The sequence below is a fragment of the Trachypithecus francoisi genome, unplaced genomic scaffold, assembly GCF_009764315.1.
Source record: "Trachypithecus francoisi isolate TF-2019V2 unplaced genomic scaffold, Tfra_2.0 Lachesis_group8, whole genome shotgun sequence".
NCBI classification, from domain to species: Eukaryota; Metazoa; Chordata; class Mammalia; order Primates; family Cercopithecidae; genus Trachypithecus; species Trachypithecus francoisi.
In genome coordinates, this window is record NW_022681473.1 from 113,003,440 (window position 1) to 113,016,484 (window position 13,045).

The window sequence follows — 13,045 nt, forward strand, 5'->3', positions numbered from 1 at the left end:
TGGGTCTGTAAACAAACTGGTTCAAGCCTGGGAATGGATTGACGGGCCATGATTCTCTGTTTTTATACTGTAAATTAATCTTTTGTCAATTTGACTTAGAAGTTTTCTGCTTATGTAAGTTAAGTAGGAATGCAGTAGGCTTCCTGTCAGTTTCGCTTCTAGGAACACCATGAGTAATCAGCCAGTGCCAGAGCTCTACACAAGTCAGACTGTTGTAATTGCTGCTTTGCCTCTGCTGTCCGTTACGGTAGCTACACCCACCTTGCCTTTGATGGTCGAGTGCTGCCACTTGACCCCTGCCAGTTTGGGATCCAATTATTCCCATTGTATTTACATTTCGTAGTTGAGTGACTGTGATTCCCACTGTTAGATCTGACATACAGAGAAGAGCAGTTACAGGACTCTTCAAGGAGGTAGGTGCTGTCCTCACAAATCTGTTTCGTAAGGCATTGGTCAAGGTTATATCTTCTGGACCCTCCCAGTTGGGATGAGTAGGTCTAAAGTGACTAATCCACTCCATCATCTCAATCTCCCTAAGCCTTTGGATCCTTTCCTCTACATTAAACCAAGGGAGATCAGGCATTTCCACCTCACTCACAGTGGGCCATCTTTTACTCCATATTTCAGCCAACCAAGCAAATAAGCTATTAGAACATTTTTTTAACTCTCTGATCTGCAACATTAAATGCAGAGTCCCTACTTAGTGGGCGGGCCCAAATCAATAAATTCAGCCTGATGCAACTCTATGTTTCTTCCACCATTATCCCATACCCTTAATATCCATTCCCATGCCTGCTTTCCAGATTTCAGTTTATATAAATTAGAAAACTCAAGCAGTTATTTTTGAGTGTAGCACACTTCTTCATGGGTCACACTCTCAACCTGACCTCTACGGGCCCACCAGGACTTTAATCCAGTTATAGGTCTAGAAACAAACAGGATGTTGGGGGTGGCTCCTGAGGAGGATCAACATTATCTTGCCTGGCAACTGCCTCAGGGTAGGCCATCACTGTTGCCTCAGGCATCACAGGGTTTATCTCCTCAGACAAAGGTGGAAATGCTGATGGCAGCATGGGTTGGAGAGGGGATGTTGCCACTATCCTTGGGCATGGGGAAGCTGTTTCTTCTGGCAAAAAAGGTTCATCAGAGTTTACAGACTCAGTGTCCCTTGTCAGGGTCCTCCCACACATCCGCCTTCCAAGTTGCAGGGTCCCATTCTTTTCCAGTCAATTCCTTCACTTTAACAGTAGACACCTGGCAAGGCTGTGCATGCACCTTTCATTGCAGGTCAGCCACTTGCATGATAAGAGCTTATGTCTGATTTTCCACAATTTCAGGTCTTTCTCTACAGGAGATAAGACTCTTAATCAGGGCAATCTTAGAAGATTTGAGGCTTCTGAAGTCAGGAGTTAGAATCCCTGAGTTCATCATTTTCTTTCATCACTTTGTCCAGTGAACATAGGAGCAGCCAACCAACTTCATTATGTTACTTGATTCTCCACATATGGTCAAAAGTATTATGTAGAGAGTCACTAAACTCCTTGCCTCTCATGAGCGATGAATTGCAAATGTCAAATGCATTTATTTGACATAACTCTCTACACAGTTCATGCTAAGGACTATCAGTGTTCTTCATACTATTAGAAGTAGAGTCCTTAGCATTTCTGGGTTTCATCATATTAAGCAGCCAACTGCAGAAACCCCCAAACCATCAAAAGAACTCTATCTTTAATACTCTGTTCCTCTGGAACCACTCCTGGTACCAAAATCTATATTAGGGTTCTTTAGAGGGACAGAACTAATGGAGTGTGTGTGTGTGTGTGTGTAAAATGAATTTATTAAGTATTAACTCACATGATCACAGGGTCCCACAATAGGCCGTCTGCAGGCTGAGGAGCAAGGAGAACCAGTCCCAGTCCCAAAACTAAAGAACTCAGAGTCCAATGTTTGAGAGCAGGAAGCATCCAGCATGGGAGAAAGATGTAGGCTGGGAAGCTAGGTCAGTCTCTCTTTTCACATTTTTCTGCTTGCTTGTATTCTAGCCTTGCTGGCAGCTGATTAGATTGTGTCCACTGAGATTAAGGGTAGGTCTGCCTTTCCTAGCCCACTGATTCAAATGTTAATCTCCTTTGGCAATGCCTCACAGACACACCCAGGATCAATACTTTGTATCCTTCAATCCAATCAAGCTGACACTCAATATTCACCATCACAACTACTTTAGACCTTCATGTAAGTAGAATTATACATTATTTGTCTTTTTGTAACTGGCCTATTTCACTTAGTACTATGTCCTTAAGGCTCATCCATGTTGTTTAATGTGACGTGGTTTTATTTTCAAGGCTCAATAGTATTCCATTTTATGTATATAATATATTTTGTTTATTCATCCATCAGTGGACATTTGGACTGCTTCTGCCTTTTAACCTATTAAGAATTAGCACTGTTAGGAACATGTGTGTACAGATATCTCTTTGAGACTCTTGCTTTCTTTTGAATATGTACCCAGAAGTAAGATCATATGGTAGCTGTATTTATAGTTTTTTACGGAATGTCTACACTATTTTCCACAGGGGTTATAACATTTTATAGCCACAACAACAGTGTACAAGGGTTTCAATTTCTCATATCCTCACCAACACCTGTTATTTTTTATTTTTTTGATAGTAAGTATCCTATTTGGTGTGAGGTGATCATTTCATTGTGATTTTAGTTTGCCTTTTTCTGATGATTAGTGATGTTGAGCATCTTTTCTTATGCATGTTAGCCAACTTGTATATCATCTTTCGAGAAATGTTTATTCAAGTCCTTTGTCCATTTTTAATATGATTAGTTTGATATTATTTTGTGCTCTTTTTGTCATTTCAGGTTTTTTTGTGTGTTTCATTTTGGATGGTTTCTATTGTTATGTTTTCAGATTTACTTCTGCAACATCTGTGCTGGCAGTATTCCCATCCACTGTTTTTTCAATCTTGAATCATAGTCTTAAAATTGTAGTTTTCATCTTTAGAAGTTTGATTTCAGTCTTTTTTATGTCCTAACATTTGGAACATATAAAATATAGTTGTAGTAACTACTTTAGTGTTCTTCTCTGCTAATTCTAACAGCTGTGTCAGTTCTAGGTCGTTTTGATTGATTGATTATTCTCCTGATTGTGAGTTGTGTTTTTCTGCCTCTTCGTGTGCTTGGTAATCTTTGGTTGGATGCCCAACGTTGTGAGTTTTACCATGCTAGTTGCTGGATGTCTTTACATTCTTGAACCTGGTTTTGGTTATACAGTCAAGTTCATTTGAGGACTTGCTTTTATAACTTTTCAGGTGAGTCTGGTGCAGTACTCAGTCTAGGATTAGTTTTTATTCCCTACTGCTCAGATAAGATGATTCTGAATACTCTACCTAATGTTCTGTGAAATACAAGTTTTTCAAGTTTGATAGGTGGAAATAAGGACTAATTATTCCTGGAGCTATGTGGACTCTAGTCACTGTTCTCTTTTATTTTGGATGGTTCTCTTCCTAGCCTCAGGTTATTTCATTGCATACATGCACCAATCAGTGCTCTACTGTGTACCAGGAGACTGTCTATTCATCTCTGGGGTGCTGTTTCTGGGCAACTTTCTTCTCTCTGGTACTTTGTCCTGTGAACTCTAATTGCCTTTGTCTCCCTGCACTCTTAACTCCATCTCTTAAATTCATAGAGCCCATCAGGCTTCACTTCAATTTCCCTGCCCTGTGCCACTGCCTGGAACCTTCCAAGGCAGTAATCTCTGGCAGTTATAGGGTTTACTTCGCTTGTTTCCCATCTGTCAAGGAGCAGTGTCGTTTGTTACCTGGTGTCCAATGTCTTGAAAACCATCATTTCTTGTATTTGTTTGATTTGTGTACTTTTTAAAACTTAAAAAATTTTTTTGGTGGTTTAAGGTTGGAGGGCAAATGTGGTCCCTATTACTCTGTTTTGGTCAGAAGCAGAAGCCTTGTTTACTTGTAGTTTTAATCTGAAAAGACTGTTGTGCTACATTCTTACGGAAAAACTTTTTTTTTTTTTTTTTTTTTTGAGATGGAGGTCTTGCTCTGTCACCCAGGCTGGAGTGCAGTGGTGCAATTTCAGCTCCCTGCAACCTCTGCCTCCTGGGTTCAAGTGATCCTCAAGCCTCAGCCTCCTGAGTAGCTGGGATTACAGGCCCGTGCCACCACTGCCTGGCTAATTTTTGTAGTTTTAGTAGAGATGGGTTTTCACCATGTTGGCCAGGCTGGTCTGGAACTCCTGGCCTCGTGTTATCCATCTGCCTTGGCCTCTCAAAGTGCTGGGATTACAGGCATGAGCCACCACGTCCAGCCCGGAAAAGCTCTTCTAATAGTAGCTATTGCTCATTTCTCTTTGAGAGGAGATAAAGCAGTCAGCAGAAATTTTTGAAGATATTCTTGGGATATTAAACTGATTTCCCGACTCCTTAGTTTCTGGGAATTTCTTGAGTTATTTGGATAAAGAAGCTAATTTTAAATAATAATTTTAGGAAATTCCTAACCATGTTATGATTTTATTCTCAGAATTAAGAAAAAGAGAGAGAAAGAACGTTATGCTGAAGAGCAGAGGATCTTAAGAATGAACTTTCCTGAAGATCCATATTCAGGAGAGAAGATGAGTGACATATTAGCCCAGTTACAACTGGAAGAAATAAAAGGAGCCAGAGAAAAACAACAACAGAGAGAAAAAGAATACCTGAGGTAATTTGAAAAGGTCTTCATGATATTCTGGCTCTAGAGGAGACTTGGTAGAAAGTCATTGTTCTCATTTTCCTTAGAAGAGAATTGTTGGTGTCTTTTCATACTTTTCCTTGTTTAGGAGTTCATAACTTAACCAAATTTTTTGATTGCCTAATACTTCTTGGGTGTAGCCCTGCATTTTTCCCAGTACAGAGAGGAAATGTCAAGGCCCAGAGATATGGAATAGATTTAACAGTTAAAGCTGGCTGTAAAGTCAGGATTCACGCTCACTTTCTTTCTAGTAGTTCACTTTGCCTGATCATACTTTATTTTTATAGATATGTAGAAGCTTTACGAGCCCAAATCCAGGAGAAAATGCAGCTGTATAATATTACTTTACCTCCACTATGCTGTTGTGGTCCTGATTTTTGGGATGCTCATCCTGATACCTGTGCCAACAACTGTATTTTCTATAAAAACCACAGGGGTAAGTTTCTTGAACAGTCAGGGCCTAATGGCAACAAGAAAAGTCAATAAGAGTAGTGGCAGTAGTAATTTACCATTTATTGAGTGCTTACTGTGTGTCAGAGACTGTTGTAAACCCTTTGTAAAATAACTATATGAGGCAATGAAAAAATTATAATGAGTTATATTTCTCTTTGAGATCTGTTATCTTCTTGTCTCTATTTATGCTGGGGAAATATTTTCAGCTCATTCTACTGTAGGAGGACTTGGGTTCCAGGTCCTTTAACTGAAGACTATTAGAATTTGCCTTTTATGTAAGTTAGGACTCTATCTAGTTGAATTCCCTATTACCCAAATACTTTAATGGTATGTAACATGGATGTATTACCATGTATATCCACATTAGATTGCTAGCTCTGCCAGGAGACACTGAGGAAAATAAGAAACAGTATAAACTCCATCAGGAGTGTCACAGCTAGAGAAAACTTAGTCCTTCATATTGTCATTAATATTTGTTTCATATCCATCCTTAAATACATTGATTTATATAGTGTAAAGATTATGTAGCCCTCGTATACACTAGGAATACTGCCAGTATATGTATTCCTAGTGCTTCATCTGTATGATAAGAGTTTCTTATCAGCTTTATTTTAAAAAACACAAATCTAATTATGCCATTTCCCTATTCTAAAACCTTTAGGACTCTCCATTGCAGTATAAGATGCATGGCATATTTGGTGTATTTTCTCTCTGGCACTGGGCCCTACTCCAGCCTTATCAAAGTTGCTATTCCCAGTATGTGCCATATTGTTTACTACTTTTGCACCTCACACACTCAGTTCTCTGTGTTCTTTCCTTTACTCTTGTTATTTCTTCAAAACTCATCTTAAGTGTTACCACTTCTGGGAATCTTTTCCATCCTGTCCTAGGTAGTTGTGCATTCGTTCCCAACTTCATTCTATGATGACTTTTTTTTTTTTTTCCCGAGACAGTCTCGCTCTGTCATCCAGGCCAGAGTGCAGTGGCACGATCTCAGCTCACTGGAACCTCTGCCTCCTGGGTGCAAGTGCCTCAGCCTATTGAATATCTGGGATTACAGGTTTGCGCCACCACATCCAGCTAATTTTTGTATTTTTAGTAGATACGGGGTTTTGCCATGTTGGCCAGGCTGATCTCGAACTCCTGACCTCAAGTGATCCGCCTGCATCAGCCTCCCAAAGTGTTGGAATTACAGGTGTGAGCCACTGTGCCTGGCCTATGATGACATTTTGTATATACTTCTGGTTTGGAAGTATTACATGGCAACTTAATTATTTTTGTATCCATACTCTTTATTATCTTTTCTGTCCTCACAGAGTGCTTGTCATATAGTAAGTAATAAATATTTATTTGATAGATAGTTACTTGTAAGACTCTTGGTAGAGAAGCAGTACTTACATAATAAGATAGAAGCTGGTAGAGTTGTTTAGAATTTGACTTTATTCATTGCTGTGCAAACCTTTTTTTGCAGCATATACTCGGGCACTACATTCATTCATCAATTCCTGTGATGTCCCTGGGGGTAATTCAACTCTTCGAGTCGCAATTCATAGTTTTGCTTCTGCACACAGGCGGACTTTGAAAAATCTGTAATGAGAATCTGAAATTAACTGGTAGTATTTTGGCTTTTACTTAAAATCAGCCCTGAGAGATTATTTAAGAAAAGCTGTTCAGGTTATAAAATGTATAATCTAGAAAGAAATACTGTCTCATATAATAACTGTCTTTATAATTAGATTGTAATCATTGTTTTAATCTGCCTTGGAACCAAGATTGAAAGCTGGCTTACTCTTCTTTCTTGGGAACCATACGGAGCCTATTATTTTAAAACACGATCAGACAATTAAGGCTTCTCTTACTTTGCTTTGCTCTGATCAGAAGAGCTCATGTGAAATCTTTGAGATTCTCTCATTTATCATCTTTCTAAAACTGTGTTTTTTAACTTGACAATACTGAAAATGTCTGGATGAAGCAGAAAAGAAAGTGATGAAATGTGTTTCTGAACATCAGTGGCCATCTATATTGCCATTACCTTTTCTAGTTGTATGTAAGAATTCAAGATTAGAAGAATTTAAATTTGTTGCACATTTTTTTCTCAAAATTTTTTCTCTTGTTTTTAAAAATGTATTGCCTCTTTCCCCATTCAGTGACACTAGACATAGGAATTTTTGTGTAATTTTCTGTTGCAGAAAAGGTAAATAAATCCTTTGTCTTTTGAATATCTTCTATGTGAAACAATTGTGAATGACATTTGAAAAAGTGAATCTCAAGTCAAAGTGAGTAAATTCCTTATTTCCCTATTTTTAAAAAACCTGGTGAATGACATGGCTACAGGGCAAATGAAATAAAAATTGCCATAGGTGGTATGAATGTCCTTGCAATTTTTCCTGATACAAAATATGAAAAGGTTTAATATTATGAATTGAAGATACATACTGATAGTTTCTTTTTTCTACTTTTTCTAACGTACAATGCTGAAGAAGCACTTAGGTTTATGCTCAAAATAAATAAATAAATAAATAAAAGCCTAAACATCTAGCCAAGGCTTTGAAAATAATTAGAATTACATGAACAAGATTAAATAGTTATGTAACCAGATTATCTAGTTCAGCCAAAATCCTCGAAGTAATTATAACTTGATTCAGCCTTTAAGCATTCTATTTTTTAACAGCTCTATTGAGATATCATTCACATATTATATATAATTGACACATTTAATGCGTATAATTCAGTGGTTTTTAGTATATTCACTGGTTGTGCAACCATAACCACTATAAAATTTTCACTCTAAAAAAAGAAGCCCCCATGATCCAGGAATCTCATTTCGAGGTGTATTTTCAAAAGAATGGAAAGTAGGATCTCAAACAGATATTTGCACACCCGTGTTTATAGTGGCATTATTATTAATAGCCAAGGTGCAAGCAACTCAAATGTCCATCGGTGGATAGATAGTAAATAATATATGGTATTCAATAAAATATTCAGTCTTAAAAAGGAAGGAAATCCTGTCACACACTGCAACATTATGCTAAGTGAAAAAAGCAGTCACAGAAGGACAAATACTGTCATATGCAGTACTTTAGGTAGTCAAGTTAGTAGAGCCAGAAAGTAAAATAGTAGTTGCCAGGAGCTGGAAGTAGGAGGATGTGGAGAGCTTTGTTTAATGAGTATACAGTTGCAGTTTTGCAGGATGAAATGGCTCTGGAGATCTGTTTCACAACAATGTAAGTACACTTAACAGTACTGAACTGCACACTCAAAAATGGTTACAATGGTCAGTTTTAGGTTCTGTGTTTTTACCACAATTAAAAATTTTAAAAATAGAAACTAAAGGAATCCCTCATACCCATTAGTAGTCACTCCCCATTTTCGCTCCCAAAATGCCCCTCCAACCATAGGCAATCATTAATTACTTTCTGCCCTATAGATTGGCCTATTGTGGACTTTTCATGTAAATGGAATATATCATATGTGATCTTTTGTGATAGATTTTTTCATTTAACATGTTTTCAAACATATCTATCTTGTAGCATGTATATTTCATTGCTTTTTATTGTTGAATAGTACTTTATTCTGTGGTTATACCACATTTTATTTATCCGTTTATCAGTTGATAGACATTTGAATTGTTTCTACCTCTTGGCTATTACGAACACTGCTATGCCCATTTATTTGCAAGTTTTTCTGTAGACATATATTTTCATTTCTTTTGGAAATATACCTGGAAGTGGAATTACTGGGTCTTCTGGCAGCTCTGTTTAACCTTTTGAGAAACTACAAACTTTTCAAAAGTGACTGCACTGTTTTACATTTCCACCAACAGTATGTAAGAGTTCGAATTTCTTCACATGTTCACCAACACTTGTCATCACCTGTGTCTTTGCTTCTCGCCATCCCAGTGGGGGTGAAGTGATATTTCACTGTACTTTTAATTTCCATTTCCTCATGGCTGTTAACGTGGAGCATCTTTTCATGTACTCATGTCTTTCGGAGAACTGACTTTTCAGATCCTCTGCTTACGTTGTAGTTGGGTTACTTGTCTTTTTATTATTGAGTTATAAGTATTATTGGTGTATTCTGTGTATAGGTTTCTTATCATATATGTGATTTGCAAATATTTTCTCCCTTTCTGGGGATTGTTTTTTCACTTTTTCTGTGATTTCTTTGCAGCACAAAAATTTTAAATTTTGACGAAGTCCATTTTATATACTTTTTCTTTTGTGGTTTGTGCTTCTGTTGTCTTGTCTAAGAAACCATTACCTAATTCAAGGTCACAAATATTTACTCCTAAGTGTTCCTCTAAAAGTCGTATAGTTTTAGCTCTTATATTTAGGTCTGTGATCCATTTTGAGTAAGTTTTTGCATATGGTATTAGGTAGTGTTGCAACTTCATTCTTTTGTATATGGATAACCAGGATCCCAACACTACTTGTTGAAAAAGACTATTATTTGCCCCAGTAGATTGACAATACACATGAACTTCTATTTCTGAACTGTCAGTTGTGTTCCATTGATTTATATGTTTTACCTTATGCCAGTGCAATCTGTCTTGATTACTGTAGCTTTGTAGTGAGTTTTGAAGTTTGGAAATGTGAGGCTTCCAACTTTGTTCTTTTTCAAGATTGTTTTGCTCTTCTGAGTCCCTTGCATTTTCATATGAATTTTAAGATCACCTTCCTACAAAAAGCTGGCTGGGATTCTGATAAGGATTACATTAAATCTATTGATGAATTTGGGGACTATTGCCATCTGACTTATGAACATAGGGTGTCTGCCCATTCATTTAGATTTTCTTTCATTTCCTTCAACAAAGTTTTATAGTTTTCAAAGCATAACATTTGCATTTATTTTGTTAGGTTTATTTCTACATATTTTGTTCTTTGATGCTCTTGTAAATTGAATTGTTTTCTTGCAGATTGTTTATCACAGGTATAAAGAAATACAGTTGACTTTTTTGCATTTATTAATAGTTTTTTAGAGAAAACCTTAGGATTTTTTATACATAAGATCTTGTCATCTATAAATAGCCTTTTATTTCTTTTCCTTGCTTAATTGCCCTGGCTAGAATATCCAGTACAATGTTTTATAGAAATGGCACACTGGACATCCTGGTCCTGTTTCTGATTTTAAGTGGAAAGCATTTAGTCCTTCACCATTATATAGGATGTTAACGGTGGATGTTATTTTTCAAGTCGAGGAAGTTTCTTTCTATTACTAGTTTGTTGAGTGTTTTTATTATGGAAAGGTGTTGGATTTTGTCAAATACTCTTTCTGCATTTATTATTATCATGTATTCTTTGTCCTTTTTTTCTGTTAATATGCTGTATTACATTGTTTTCAGGTGTTAAATTACTTTGCATTACCAGGATAAGTTGTATTGGTTTTTATTTCTTTCTTTGGTCTTTCTTATACAACAATTTTATTGTGCTTGTTTGATTATACTATTTTTTTTTTCTTTTTGGTTTGGTAATCTGAAACAGGTGAATTGACTTGTTTGACATCAAGTTAGTAGTAGAATTATGATGGGATTAGATCTTGCATTGGATTAGGAGACTTTCAAGTCTTCTTTTAGCCTGTGAATATAAATTTCATCTGAGAATGTGTGTGCTTTTGCATTATAATTTGGTTATATGTAGACAATGTCTAATGATTTATGTTTGTAGAGTTAGAGAATACTGAGTAGCAGCTACCAACGAGGAAACCTGAGTCTCATGACCCTTTGTGATGGTAGTATGGTGAATCCTGTTTGGATTGGATCAGTGTACTTTGGAAAGGAGCCTGGAATCTTAAGTGGTTTTTTTTTGTTTGTTTTGTTTTGTTTTTTAGTTTACAAGTGTGTGAAATCAGAGTTGTATAGACATATTCTACCAATTTTCTAGATTAGCAGGGGCCTATAAGAAAGAAGAGGTAAAGATAAGAACTGAGCTGAAATGAATATATTTTGATTTGGGCAGTAGGAGTGCAAGGGACAGGATTAAGTTTGAGTCCCGAATTTCAAACAGGGTAAATGGCAGGCGTTTCAACTGAAAAATGATTAAGTAATAATGAACATTTCCTAGATGACTGTTTCATCTTACTCAAACTTTCCTCAAACTTCCTATAGGTTTTTCCTTACCTTCACTACCATTTGGTGACAGTGCTTCCTGTGTCAGTGAAAAAATAAGCAATCAATAGGAAACTTCACAAGTTTCCACCATCATACCTACCCACCTACTTGCATCTGTTAATTCCTGTTAATGTGGATGAACTGTTTCTTCTCCTATCTTAGGCCTACCCTGACATGTGGCTAGATCCAATTCCCTGGACATTCCTTCAGCATTTCTTCCCCCTCTCTTCTGCATCATCAGTTTTTCTCCTGACTACTAGAGTATTACTATCAGTCTATAAACATATTATAATTTTGCCCATCTTAAAAAGCAACCAGCTAAAGAAAACAAAAAAAAAGGAGAGAGGAAGAAAAAAACACCTTTCTTTATCCCACATCTTCCTTCAGCTGCCACTGAACTTCTCTGCTTCCCTTTATAACAAAATCCTTGAGTTGTACATATTTGCTGCTCCTATTCCTTTCCTCACATTCTCTTTCAGATGCATTTTAGTGAGACTATTTGCCTTTACCTCTTAATAAAAGTACTCTTATTAAAGTCACCCAAAACTTCCACATTGCTGAATTCAGTGGTCATTCTCAGACTCCATCTTATTGTCTTACTTACTCACTGTCTTACTGACTTACCTGTCAACAGAATTAAACACAATTGAGCAATCTTTTTTTTTTTTTTAAGTACCTTATTACCTGGTTCCTACAACACTAGAGCTTTTTATTTTTCTTCCAACTTCAACAGGCTATTGCTTCTTAGGTTTTTGTTTTTGTTTTTGTTTTGTTGTTGTTGTTTTGCTGTTTCTTCCCCATCTTTAGTCCCTTAATATTAGAGTATCCTGGGGCTCAGTCCTTGGACTTCTTTTCTGTTTTGCTTTTCACTTGATCTTTTGGCGATCTCTTCTTATCTCATGGTTTTAATATCGTCTATATACTGATAGCTCTCAAACTTGTATATCTGGTCTGCAGCTGTTTTCTGACCTCTAGACTTATCTAACCCTGACTGCCTACTTGACGTTTAGTTTTTCATCGATTTACTCCTCCCGCAGTCTTCCTCTTATCAGTTGATAGCAGTTGCATCTTTCTAGTTATTGAGGCCAAAAACCTCGTGGAAATCATTGACTCCCACCTCCGCTGCTCATCTTTCATCATTCCATCAGCAAATCATTTCAGTTCTACCTTCATAATAGATCTGCAGTTCTCATGACTCCCTTTGCCATTTGCCTGATCCACCCACCATTCTCTCTCTCCTGGATTCTTGTAAGAGTTTCCCAAGTAATCTCCCTATTTGCACCTTATGTATTTTCTCAATACAGCTGCCATACTTAATATATCCCAAAACCAACCTTCTGATCTCTGTCATTGCACACACTCACCAATAAAACTAACCAACAAAAAAAATGTTTTCCTTACTATAGTCTTCCCCATCTCAGTAAACAACAACTCCATCCTCTGTTTCTTCTGGCCAAAAAAAAGTGTGGAGTCAACCTTCACTTTTCTTAAACAACTCATATCCAATCCTTATTGGCTTCACCTTGAAAATATACTCAAAATACAATTATTTTTCAGTGCCTTCCCCACTACAACCCTGGTCCAAGTCATCATCATATCTCATCTGAGTTCTTGCAATAGCTCCCAAGTTGGTTTTCTTGCTTCCATGGTATCCTCCTATAAACTGCTCTTAGCATAGCAGCCAAAGCAGTGAAAATAATTAAGGTCATACCACTTCTCTGCTCGAAGCCTCCTT

The 13,045-nt window shown here is 36.9% G+C and overlaps 1 protein-coding gene across 1 annotated transcript in view; it reads left to right on the top strand.

The window, feature by feature from the left end:
• Nucleotides 1-7,574, top strand: part of CCDC15 (coiled-coil domain containing 15) — a 93,429-nt gene extending 85,855 nt beyond the window's left edge. The window contains 4 exon segments of the mRNA XM_033205435.1: nt 4,545-4,721; nt 5,039-5,187; nt 6,676-6,817; nt 7,394-7,574. Coding sequence (XP_033061326.1) covers nt 4,545-4,721; nt 5,039-5,187; nt 6,676-6,797 — 448 coding nt within the window. The 3' untranslated portion in view covers nt 6,798-6,817; nt 7,394-7,574.
• The last annotated feature ends 5,471 nt before the right edge of the window (nt 7,575-13,045 follow it).